The sequence below is a fragment of the Uloborus diversus genome, chromosome 4 (assembly GCF_026930045.1).
Source record: "Uloborus diversus isolate 005 chromosome 4, Udiv.v.3.1, whole genome shotgun sequence".
Lineage (NCBI taxonomy): Eukaryota > Metazoa > Arthropoda > Arachnida > Araneae > Uloboridae > Uloborus > Uloborus diversus.
The window spans coordinates 167,020,581-167,034,347 of record NC_072734.1 but is presented as its reverse complement, the minus strand read 5'-3'; the positions used below and the strand labels follow the sequence as shown (position 1 = coordinate 167,034,347).

At 32.8% G+C, this 13,767-nt stretch overlaps 1 protein-coding gene across 1 annotated transcript in view; it reads left to right on the top strand.

The window, feature by feature from the left end:
- LOC129220420 (voltage-dependent calcium channel subunit alpha-2/delta-1-like) overlaps positions 1-13,767 on the top strand; it is a 96,512-nt gene that overhangs the window by 70,930 nt on the left and 11,815 nt on the right. The window contains 3 exon segments of the mRNA XM_054854840.1: positions 2,471-2,574; positions 8,090-8,179; positions 10,872-10,954. Of these exon segments, the coding sequence (XP_054710815.1) occupies positions 2,471-2,574; positions 8,090-8,179; positions 10,872-10,954 (277 nt within the window).

Below are 13,767 nucleotides of genomic sequence, written 5' to 3'. Positions count from 1 at the left end.
ATGCTTAGATGTGATACCTTTTGCTTTTCCATTAGTCTCATTTGTTTTTAATTTATTTCATCTATGCCAATGAATTCCAGTATATTGTTTAGAATCAGTTTTCAAATGACATGAAGTTGCATAGATATATTGTTGCTAGTGTTTATTGTTTAAAAAAAATGCTGTAGTGTTCAATTGTATTTCTGTTGTACAGTCTCAGCCGCGACTCAAGAATAACTGAGGCTTGAATGTTTTGCTGATTGTTTTGCTGAGTGCACTCAAGTCACATTTTGCACCCGTACATAGAAATTTATTTTGTCTATGCTCTGCTAAAATAATAGTTTTGAAATACATTATTAAAATGTACTTAAAATATATTCCCTGTATAAAACATGTCTTTAGTCTACTTTGTTTATTATTTTGCAATGTATCTGATTTTATTTATTTTTTTAGCTTGATTTTGAACATTTAATGTATTAAGATTCTAAGAAACTAAAAGGCAAAATTTTATTGATGTTGATTCATAATAAAAGCAATAACAAACACAAAAATTGTAATTGCAAAAACAAGCCATTTGCAAAGAAAAAAAATTGTACCAGAGTATAAAAGTTGCATCCTATTGTAAGCATGTTTTTCATCTTTCATTTTTTTTCTTATTAAAGCATTTATTTCTTTTTTATTTTATTATTTTTAAAGCATCAAAGTTCCTGATTTTTACTTATTTTTTTATTTATTTGAAACCTGGAGGTTGACTTATGTGCATTTTTAAAAAAGTTTCCCAATATTTTAATTAAAAGTTGAGGTGTTGACTTATGCAAGAATATATATAAGGTGATTCCATGTTTATCAGAAACTGAAAGGTGATTTTTTTGTTTGTGTACGAGAAATTTAATGAGTGTTAATTACGTTATTTTCTTCTCTTCCTCCTTTTTTTTTCTTTTTTGCTCTTCAATTTTTTCAAAAGATGTCCTATGTGTGTGAATTGATTGCTTCGATCCCTGTAATTACAGTTCTTGCATGTATTTGACTTTCTTTCAGTAAATCCAGCCTAAAAGTAGAATGACAGTGGTGTAAGTCGTTCAAAGTGACTTTTAAAAAGTCACAAGTAACCTGTTCATAAAAGTTTATGCATAATTTTTTTAAATACCTGTGTTTAGATGCAACATCTTCTCAAGAAATTAAAGTTTACAAAGTTTTTTTTTTTTTTTTTTGCAGATGTTTTTTTTACAAAAGTTTCAATAACTCAAAACTATGTTGACTGACTTTGAACCACTGTCATTCCAACTATAACATTTGAAAACTTCAAAATTGTATTACTAGAAAACAATTCTTTAAATTAACTTTTTAATCAAATGTTTATAATATACATGTGTGTGTATTCCTTTGTTTATTTATTTGTCTTCTTATTTCAGTTCATTTATTCATAGTTTTAGTCAACGTTATTTATTATTGGCTCTCAAACATATGTAATGTTTGAGCACATATTTACATACACATATTTAATGCCTTCACACATGAAGGTTACTTTTCATGCTTTCAACCAATGAAATGGGAATTGAAAGTTAGTATCCAAATCATAAAACAATTGTAGCGGAAGCTGAATGGGCATTAAACTTTTTTTTAGTATGTATTTTGTGTTGAAATATGCTTCTTACCTAATTCATAGCTTATATTAAAATTATTTGAATTGTTTACGTCGATTTAAATGGTAATTTTTGCAGTTGTGTTATTACTGCAATGAAAAAGAATTGGGAATTCAATCGTGAACAAAATGTTTTGGTCAATATTTAACTTAATTCTCTCGCAACAATTACTTCTGTATCCAATGTATTATTGCAAACTTTTAATTTCAACCGCCTGAGCATTTCTTGAAGACATTTTTATGAAACAAGCCTTTTTAGAAATAATTACAGTTTCTTTAATTTTAATAAACTTAAAAAAGTGATCACAAGGGTCCATTTCAACTGTAAGAATGACAAAAGGTCATGTTTTACCATAGTTGATCTTTTTAATGTACTTATAACTATTGTATAAGTTTACATCAGCAAGCAAAAATGTTGTCTAAAAATTTAAAAGTTTTAGAGTATTCCCATATTAACAGCATAGGCGAGTTAATTAGAAAGTATTTTTATCTACCTCTTATGTTTATAACTAAACTCAGATTCTCAAAAGTCTCTCTCTCCCTCTCTTTTTATTTTGATTTCTAAGATAGCTTATTCAACTTTTTTCTTGACCATGTACCACTTAAGTTTTTAGCAATTAATGTCACTAAAAAATGGTGAGCAGCCTTTTATAATTTTCTATATACGTTGAATTGAATCATGACTGCCTATAAACAGTCATGTATTTATATTTTTTTAATGTTTTGAAGCAATATTTTAAAATTTGAATGCTATGTGGAGTTACAGCTATGTTTAATTATTGTTATACCAGTTTAGAGTTTTGTGTATTTATTCATATGCATGAGTAATCATTAATGAATGATTTTCAGTGAATCCCATTATTTGATGGACCAAACTAATCCATCCAGTTCATTAATATTCCAACGAGCATTTTATGGTGATGATTATGTATTTTCTCCTCCTGATGAAAAGTGTAAGGATCCTTTTCCTCTCTAATCCTTTAACATTCATTCCTCATTTAGTGGATAAAATTATCATAATTTTGTTACATGTTGATTTGTGTGTGTATGTGTGTGTTTTTTAAAGAGCAATCAAGAATATTGCTATATTGCTTACTGATCTCACTACCACCTCAGTGCTATCTTTACAATTGGTCAAACAATTATCATGATCCTTTTTGTCGAATATCAGATCCTCAAACAATTACAAAATCGGAATTTTTGTGTAAAATTTCATCTGAAATTTAGCCTTAATTTTTTGGCATCAAAAATTAAAAATTCTGTCAAAAACTTTAATGGTTTTAAAAAAGTAACTATCTTTCAAACTTGAGCACAAGAAAAAATGCTTCTTCCGTACCATTAAAGCAAAAAGATTAAACCTTTGTCTGTAATATATTTTCACTGAAAAAGCATCCAAAAAGAATGATAACTTAAAAAATTTGCTAAGTTTTGGTCTTTCAACACATCCAAGCTTTAAGAAAATGCTTCAATTTGTTATGTAGTAATTTTGAGCAAAATCGCAAATTTGTAATTGAAGTACCACTTTATACAAACCTAATTTAATGTCACCTCCATGGGGGGGGGGGGGCAAGTAGGAGCTCACCCCCACTCCCCTCCATAGAAATTAGAACTTCCTTGCTTTTAGTACTTTTTTCTTTATAAAAATGCAAAAACATTCCTTCTGCAGCTATTAATGAATAAGTTATTAAAATGTCAAATTTTAATAACTCTAATCCAGTGGTTCCCAACCTTTTTACCCTGGTAAACCCCTTTCAAAATCCAAAAGAGTTTGGTGAACCCCTTGTGTAAAGTAATGGGTAAAAAAAAATACACACAATAAAATTCGGCAGATTTTTTTCAGTTTGATGTCGCTTATCACATACCTGCCAACTCTACTACTCCCGTTTCTGCTTCCATCTCCCAATTTCCCGTTTTTTACGATTTTCTCCCTTTTTTGCAGTTTTTTCAGTCAATCATCAAAAGTTTCACTTCTCAATAGATAGCGCTCTTTTCTAGTCTACCAATGTCAGGGACTAAAAATGTTTCCAATTCATTACAGATTTTAGTAAAAATTAATTTTTTGGAAACTTTCACATTGCATGTTCAACAAAGCACGTGCTTTACTGAAAATTGCAGCAGATTTCAATCCTTTTGCATCTTGAAAATATTTCAATTATCTTGAAAGTTTGAAGTTATTTTATCATGTGCTACACTATACCTCTTATTTCATATTTTATTTTCATTATGTATTGATTTTTTTCTTCAGATTTTAGTTTTAATTTTTGTAGCTACTTTTTTGGTAGAGACTGGGGAATGTACAAATTCACTCCTTATTATTTGGTTTTTCCTTTGCAGCACTTTTTTTTTTTTTTGCTGCTACCGATTAACTTACATCTGCAAAAAATCCCCATTTCACTTAAAATTTAGTATTAATGTTATGTAAAAGCATAATTTAATAATAATGTTGTGAAGATGTGTTGCTGGTAAATCACCTGTATACCTCTAGTGCAATCTCTTGTTTTTTTTTTCCTCGAAGGTTGGCAAGTATGTCATCAGCTCATAACAAGAACGAGCACACGATGACATAATATAGAGGTACAAACATGGCTACAAACTAAAACGATAGCAATTTTTTTTCAAAAAGGCAAAATTCCACAAAAAAGTAACCCAACTAAAGCTTCAGTACTTTGGAAAAACTCTTAAAATGGGATATTTGTAACAAAGAAGCTAAATTCAAAGTTTGGCTCAATTGTCTGAGTTTTATTCATGCATTAAGTTCAGTATTTAAGTTGCTTCTGTATTTATCTCTGTAAATGTTGAAAATCCTTCTTCACATAAAAGCGCGTTAAAAATAATTTTAAGTTCACTTATTACAATCGCACTTTGCTCATTTTCGCACACCACAAGAGTAGTGTTCACCACACTAAAATGGTAAATTAACTAAGCATAAAAAATTAACTAAAGATGTTTCATATGCTCAGATATTGTCGCCTCAGAGCAGCAGTAGGATATCTAAGTGTTATTCCTGGGATAAGATGTCTTAGTCTTGCTCTGAGGCGACGATATGCACTATGTAATGTTTCCACTAATTTTAACTGAATTTTCTGATCAAAAGTTAGAGAAACCAAATCACATGGCTTCAAATCCATCATTCTCAATGAAAGAGAGAAAACCTGCGCCTCGTAATGACCAACTTAATTCTTATTGTAAAATATGTCGGCCAATATGCTAACATTTTCGTGCAGAATGTATTGAATCTGTGAGAGACAACTGAAATCGCTTGACCTTAAGACTTTATCCCAAACAAGTATCCTAAAATTCCACCATTAAAATATGATTTTCGCGAACCCCCTTTATCTCCCTCACAAACCCCTTGCGAACCAATGGTTGGGAACCGCTGCCCTAATCTGTACTGAAATCAGTTGCCATAGGGAAGATATCCTGCTAAACAACGGGGAAAATATCAAAGCCCTCCCTTCCCCCTTAAAATTTTGCATAGGGCACCCATGGTCACCCCTTTCTTTTCCCAAAAATATGGTTCACTCAAGCAAAAGAGCTCATGCCATATTCACTTTCACAACATAAACTGCTGCAATTTTTTTTTTTTAAATTACATCCTTCAAATAGTTACAGGGATAAAAATTAACTATTTGCTCTTTCGTCGAAGTCTTACAGTCCAGTATAAAAACAAAGAATCTCCGGGAGGGGAGAGCATCTTGAAAAAGGAGAAATCGCAGTCCTTTGAGAGTGTTGAGCAGTCGAAGAGGTGCCGCCGTTCAGGTCAACTCCTTCACCACACAGAATGCTGTTAGGAGAATCCACCAGTCTGAAACGAAGTAGATAAGCCTGAAGGAGGTCATGTCCTGTCAGCAGGCGAAACTGCAAAAAAAAAAAAAAAAGCTTTTGCAGTTCAACACATGGTAACTGTGTTTAATAAAAGAATGAGTCAAAATTCTGAAAAGGTTAACTGAAATTTATGCAAAATTACAACATTCAGGAACACAAAGTCACAACTTGACTGCAATTCAAGTTTTTATTACGTGTTTATTTTTTCTAAAATTCTTATTGTGGTGTAAAGTGCTTGTACTTAATTATATCATTGTACATTTGTACAACATTACTCTCCAATTTAGAACAGTGGCGCACCCACAGGGGGAGCTAAGGGGCTTAAGCCCTTCCCAGAAGCATGAAGACGAACCCCCTTGACCAAAGAGAGCCTAAAATTGCATTTTTTGGCCTTGAGTTTTCAGCAATTTCCGGCAGAGAGCACTCAATCTCCAGTTTCCATCATAATTTCCACAAAGAAAACTTTAATTTTTTTTTTCAAAGACTTTAAATTTGAAAAATTTTCGAGAGACAGCTACCTATCCTCTCCTTCTCCACTAATTGGTACTAATATAGCGCAAAGTGAGTTTTGGGAACTTTTTTTTCCTAGCATTTAAAGCACGGAACTTCCGCATTTCCCTCCTTTGTACATCATCTCCAAAAGATAGCTGTAAAATTTTTTTAATCGGAGAACTCCAAAATCTTCCATCCTGTACCCCTTTGCATACCAAAAATAATTTACAATTGTGTGTTTAGTTCCTCTATGTCGAAAATTTTTTTAGGAGAACCCTTGATCCTTTGAACTCTGATCCTTTTCTCCTAATACCATAGAAGATAGCCAAAAATGCCATTTTAAGTTTTAAATTTCAAAAACATTCTGGTTTAGAGCCCCCTAACCCTACTTTCACGTCACCACAATTGCATAAATCTTCAATTTTCAAATAAATTTCGGAATTTAGAAATTTCAATTTAGCAATGTTCTCCAGGGGGGAAAGCCTCCTCATCTTCCCTTAACACCCCTAAAATGTCATTTTTAAGGCTTCACTTCCAAAATTTTTCCTGGCAGTTCTCACGAAACGCCCACCTCCCTCTATTCTCTGAAGTCACTAAGGACTCCCTGAAATTAGGTTTTTTCCGGGACTTTTAATGTTTTGTAGACTTGTAACTTTTATTTAGGGGGAAGGTCTTTTGAAGCTTCGTTGATTTTGCCTTTGAATTATCGGATCTCCTCACAAAACTTCTAGCCCCTCCCAGGAAACAATCTGGGTGTGCCCCTGATTTAGAACATAATTTACTTGGGAACTAATGGGACTTCTTTACTTATGCTTCTTTTCCATTTTGTGCAAAGCTTTAGCATATGCACCATTAGATGAAATTAAGACTACATACTTATGAAAGTAAATTCTGAAGGCCATAATGCTCTTGCACTTTTATTACAAATTAGTGGTACCCGCACAGCTTCGCCCATAATAGAAAAATTAAAAGGTCTTTTGGTTCGCCTGTATATTTACAAATAATGCATGGTGAATTTTCTCACCAATTGGCTTGTGCCCACGTTACGGTTCCACGTTATGATAATTTCGTAATTTACTCGTCCATCTTATGATAGTTTTGTTCTTAAAATTGGAATAGAAAAAGAACCACATCGAATTTTCAAAAAATCGCTTTGAGGTGCACACCCCCATGCTACAAACTAACTTTGTGCCAAATTTCATGAAAATCGGCCAAACGGTCTAGGCGCTATGCGCGTCACAGAGATTTAGACATCCTCCGGACATAGAGACTTTCAGCTTTATTATTATCAAAGATTAGCCCCCGGTTCATATCTACCTATTAACATATTTTGCTGGAAAATTTGTTCCCTCCATAACAGGGCCATTCCAAGGAAAAGCAACATTTTGTCCCACCCAAACACAGCTTGTATGAGATAAATAAATACCTTTGTGCTGAAGTAAAGTAAGAAATAGCAATGTCAAAATGCACAAATTGCAGATTACTGCACACATGTGTTTCAGTGTTACAAAGAATGCATCCAATGAAAAGACATCCGACAAAAATCTTTTGTCATTTCTTTTGCATTGAAAAAGGCATTCCTTGTAATGCCGAAACACGTGTCTGCAGTAATCTGCAATTAGCTTTTTGACGTTGTTATTTCTTAATTCTTACGTTAAAGCTTTTCTGTTTCATTAAAATGTGATAATTTTAAGATTGTGAACAATTTTTTTTGCTTAAGAAAGCACACATTAATTTGATTTTTTAAGCAACAAAATTTTCATTATCCTTTTAAATTGCTATTTTTTATGTAATGCATGAGCTTGTCATGGGCAGGACAAATATTTGTTTTTCCCGTAGAATAGCCCAACAACATACTTTGCAGGGAAAAAACTAAGGATTTCTACTGGTAGTCAATTATTTCATTGTGTAAAATATATATATCAAGTGTTTTGTTAGTTCTAAAATACTACTGCTGTCCAGAGTTTAAAAAACCTGAATGACTGGCAAGTTTTGTGTTCAAGGAAAATGCGTGCAAATTGAACTGTTTCATCTCCCCCTCTCCCTACACTTCCCCACTTCCACAAAAATAAGTAGTATGCATGAGTATGTTTGCATGACCAGTAATTTGGCCCGAGGCAACGTCTAATTTTTTATATTTTATCTTTCCAGCTAATACGTCTTCAGATGAATATGATCCTGTTATCACAATTGTAAAAAGCATATCCTTTTCCCGTGGTGGAATTACTTACAAACCTGCTGGTATATTATTTCTGACTTTAGTATTATTTTTCAATGAATTTTAATTACTTCTATACATTTTGTTTCTATATGTGTTTTAAGTTGCTTTAAAATATTAAAGACATCAAATTATGTATAGCTGTGATTATCAGTATTTAACCATTTGTGATCAATTTGTTGAAAATGTTTTCCCTCCTGATAAATTATAAAATGCAACTGAAGAGTATTGTACATAGCTGCCAATTTGTACGATTTAGCCGTACATTGTAAGATTTTCGAACGTTTTGTACGATTGTACGGTCTTATGGTAGATTTGTACAATTTTTAGTTTTTGGTTTGTCTGGCGCGTTCACATTGTGCGTGAGCCAGGCAATGCATTGTGCATGAGGCATTGTCTGGCTATTATCACATGCAGCAATGTGTTTGTTATGAGAATTATATGGAGTCTTCAAAAGTTTTCTATTCATTTAAGTAGGACTTTATCAAATAACGGCATGGAGAACACTTTAATCTATTAGAACTTACAGAAAAACTATTGTTTTGAACAAGTTTTTATGAGACAATTTTTGAAAGCTGCAAAGTCAGCAACTTTTCAAAGTTTAAGTTCAAAGAAATAAAAGTTTAATTATTTCCTTATTTTTAAATTTATTTATTTATTTTTGCTTAAAAACCACAGATCAAGTAAAGGTAAGGATTTGAAAATATTATAATACTTTAAATTTTAATACTTTGCTTTATAATGGTCAAAAAAACGTAGAAATATATGCACCTCATACATTGTAAGATTTTTTAAGTTGGCATGATGGCAGCTGTGATTGTGAGTCATATAAGTATCCTAAGATCATCATTAGAGAAGCCATTTTAAGTCCGTAAAAATTATATAGCTGTTTAAATACGCAATGGACTCTGCCCAACAGGGGACTGCAATTTTAGACTTTTAATTTCAGGCTTCAAAGGGTTAATATTGGGCTTGCCGCCAGACAACCCAGTTTTCAGTCAAAATCCCTGTGTCCCAGATGGTTTACTTCCCATCCCAGTAAAAGATAAATATGGTTATTGATAACCAAAAAAATCTAAAAATAATTAACCGAGTAGGATTATTACTTAGCCACATTTGTAACACTTGACTTGTAAAGCTACTACCGGATTAGCTTGTGAGGATTTTTACAACAAGATTGAAACCAAAAAAGACTTTCTAAACAAAGTCCTAGCCAATGAAATGCAAAAAGGTGTAAGTGTGTGTTTTAAAGTTTCGAGTAAATCGCGTTTCAAATTCAGTTACTATGTCGGCTTTTATAGAATGTTTTTTCTAAATCAGACAGTATAACAACCCCAACCAGAGCTACTAATACTATTTCTTCCCCCAAAGCAGAAGAGAGTTTCTAATATCATTTGAACTGGTTATCTGTGAATTTTTTAATTTTGTCACTTACATCCCTTTGCTTCTCACTGCCTCACATATTGTTCAAATTTTTATTCCTCATTCAAAGATTTTCTTCTTACTTAAGTTACTACTAAATATTAACACAAAAAAAAAATTAAAATGCATACATTTATGTGCTTATGTCATTTATTGTTACCCCTGGTTTTAGGTTCATAACTAGTAACCATTTATTTATGGCATTTAGAATGAACTACCCCCTAAAGTACTCTAAAATCCAACCAAGGGTGTTCTGGTGTCTCGGTTGAACATTTTAGAAAGCTATCAAGTCTAGTTAATATGCTACTAGCATATTGCTCTAAATTTGTATTGTGCAATGGAATGTCATATGTTTTAGTTTCATGGTTTAATCTTTCAACCAACAACAAGAAATTTATTTGGAATATTTGAAATTGTTCACATATGCTGAGAATTTTCTCTTTTTTCCCGCTCTTTGATAAAAACAATTTTGCTAGAAAAAGTTACTATGTTTTGTGGCATAAATGCCACAACACTTATGAGAAAAAAAAGTTTATGAATTGCTGATGTGGCATATATGACAGGTAATGTGCAAACAATGTTTTTCTTTTTTTTTCTTTTTTTTTTTTTTCTTAATGTTCCACCGCATTTGGAGAAAATAAACGATTTTAAAAAGATCAAAAACGTGATGCAATGAAAGATGTTTCAAAATTTATTGGAGATGTGTCCAATTTTTTATCTTGTGTGGAAAGGTTTTACTTTTATCATCTAGATTTTTGAAACTAAGTTTAGTTTTGATGATTTGTTTTTATGTAAGTGTTGTTTTTAATTTGAACTAATATAAAATTATCCTTTTAAATTTCTTGTAATTATATTACCTTTGGACTATTTAATATGTTTGAATTGCATTTCAGTTTTCTCTATTCTATTAATTTTGCTTGTACATTGTTTAACTTTGGGTGTGCCGCTTACATTAGAATTTTTTTCTTCTTTGCTCAAAATTACAATGGGTAACTTGGCAATCATTGTCCTGTAAGTGTTAAACGACCCTAACCCACATTCTCAAGAAACCAACATGGAAAATAATTAGTTAAAATTAATCTTTTGATTAGTTGAATTTCTATAATATCCTTAAATAAAAAGCCAAATGATAAGAAGTACATATGAAGGACTACATATAACAAAATAGAAGACTTTTTAATTTGTGTGCTGAAACCTTTTTAGCATGCAGTACTCTGTACCTGCCAAGTTACTTAACTGATTTTTTTTTTCCTTATTTTCTTTTGAATAATTTTCTTATATTGTTTCACCTAGTTGTTGGTATTATGGTTCATCCTTCGTGGCTTCAACCCCATCTTTTTTCAATGCGTTCTGGCCCTGGTAGCTGTTCTGATGATGTAAGTTGCAGCGGATCACTCATTATAAAATAAATTTTAAATAAATTATGTTTATGAAAAGCTTCTAAACTCAATTTAAGTGTGTGTTGGTGGTTTTCTGACATCCTCAAAGTCATATTGTGCTGATTAGACACGATACAGTTCAGGACAAAAATATTTAACAAGTAACTATAAAACTGAATTTGGGTCTAAACACTAATAAAAACATTTTAATTATTTGATTTGTGTTTAAAAATCCTTAATACTAGTCCATCTTCTAATGTTAAATTAACTTCTTATTCAGAAATTTAATATTAAAGCAATCCATTGAAAAATACTGCCAGTAGAAAAAAATGTCTTAATTTGAAATAAAATTTTCATTGTATTAGTTGCAATATTATTGTCTAAAATTTCAAAACTGGCTTTGAAATAGATAAGGCAGGTCTCATTGACACTCATCTTAACACAGAAGTTTTGTACACGTGATAGCATGGTGGCATCAAAATATCAAAGTAGAAAATGATTGTTGTAAAAATTCACATTCCCTCACAATTATCCAGAATGAATGGGAAATGTGACAAATCCTGAATGACAAAACTGCTTTTTAAACGACTTTTCATACAAAAATGAAAGAATAGTTATTGCATCTACAAAGTTGTCATTTAATTTATTACTACTCGATGTAACACAGTAAAAATTTATCTTCATTTCTTTTTAATACAGTGGCTGCCGCTTATATGAATCAAGTTTGTTTTAAGCAGTTAAGATTCCATAGAGCAGCTGATTTAATAAAGCGGCTAATTCAATAAAGCTGGATTTTATTCTGTTTTTGACAATTTGATTCATTACAGCGGTTGATTCAATTAACCGGCATACACTGTAATCTGTTGCTCAATCAAGTTACATATATTTTCCATGGTCAATTTTTTCACTCTATTGCTGTTTCATTGATTTAGGGGAGCTTTGAAATGCTCTATTGTTGTTCTGCTACTGAACTAATCCAATATGAGATCCTCTTGCAGTCCTGCTGAGGATCATTTAGTTATATTGATGTAATTGCAATTCTGTGATTATTTCATACTAGGGCTAATTTTCTACCAAGGGCGAAGCTTTGCCCGCACAGCTTCGCCCTTGGTAGAAAATTAAAAGATCATTTGGTTCGTCTGTATATTTACAAATAATGGATCATAAATTTCTCGCCAATATAGCTATGTTAATTTGCTTGTCCAAGTTATGATAATTTACTCGTCCATGTTTCGATAATGTCCTCGGTAAAATGGGCTTAAAATTGGAATAGAAAAAGAACAAAATCAAATTTTTGAAAAATCGCTTTGAGGTGCTCACTCCTATTCTACGAACTAATTTTGTGCCAAATTTCAAGAAAATCGGTTGAACGGTCTAGGCGCTATGCGCATAACAGACACAGATCCAGACACACAAACTTCCAGCTTTATTAAAGTAGTAAAGTTAGTAAAGATTTTGTTTGCAACTAAATTGCTTTCATTTAAAAAATGATTTCACAGCTCATTTTAAAAACCTTCTCATGCATCTAAACCTTGTAAAACATTCAATGCTGTGTGCATTGTTTCACAAACATTCCTTTCAAAACCAAGAATATTCATGATAGTCATAAATGTCTAAGTACGAGGGCTATCCAGAAAGTAGATTACGTTTTGGAATAAAAAATAAACAAAGTATAGGAAATTTTTTTTATTATATACAGATGAAAGCCACACTCAAATACTACTTTTCGACATAGTCACCATACAAATTAAGGCATTTATCGTAGCGATGTACGAGCTTGGAAATTCCTTCGTCGAAAAATTCGGCCGCCTGCGCCTTCAACCACTCCGTTACCTCTTCTTGCAGCTGTGCGTCGTCATCAAAACGCTGCATAGCCAACCACTTCTTCATTGCTGGGAATAGGTGGAAGTCGCTCGGTGCCAGGTCGGGACTGTACGGTGGATGAGGAAACAACTCCCACTTAAAAGATTCAAGAACTTTACGAGTGACATTTGCCGTGTGGGGCCGGGCGTTGTCGTGAAACAACAAGATCTTAGAGCTCAACATTCCTCTGCGCTTGTTTTGAATTGCTCTTCTGAGTTTTTGGAGAGTTTGGCAATACCTTTGAGAGTTTATTGTAGTGCCTCTTTCCAGGAAGTCCACCAAAATCACACCTTTTCTGTCCCAAAAAACAGTGGCCATGATCTTCCTTGCCGACATTGTTTGCATGCATTTCTTGGGTTTTTGGGGAGAACTTGTGTGCCCCCACTGCATTGATTGCAATTTCGTTTCACAGTTCACGTGTTTCACCCATGTTTCGTCACCAGTAACGATGCGATCGAGTAAAAAGTCACCATCCTTATGGTAAGCGTCCAAAAAGTTCAACGCTGCAGCCATTCGCTGATTTTTGTGGTCCTCTGTCAAGATTTTTGGAATCCATCTTGCACAAAACTTGTGGTAACCAAGCTTTTCGCTGATGATTTCGTGCACCAAACTTCGCGAAATTTGTGGAAAACTTAAAGAAAGTTCCGTTATTGTGAAATTTCGATTTTCCCGGACTTTAGCATCGACTTTTTCGAGAAGTTCGGCGTTCACTATGCTGGGTCTCCCACTTCGATCTTCGTCGTGAACATTGGTTCGGCCATTTTTAAATCTTATGACCCACTGACGCACTCCACCTTCAGTGATAATGTTGTCCCCATACACTTCACAAAGCTGCCGATAGATTTCTATCGGTTTACAGTTTTTTGCAGTCAGAAACCTTATTACTGCGCGCACCTCGCAGCTCGCGGGATTTTCAATTAACGCAGACATTTCAAACCGTCACAGTA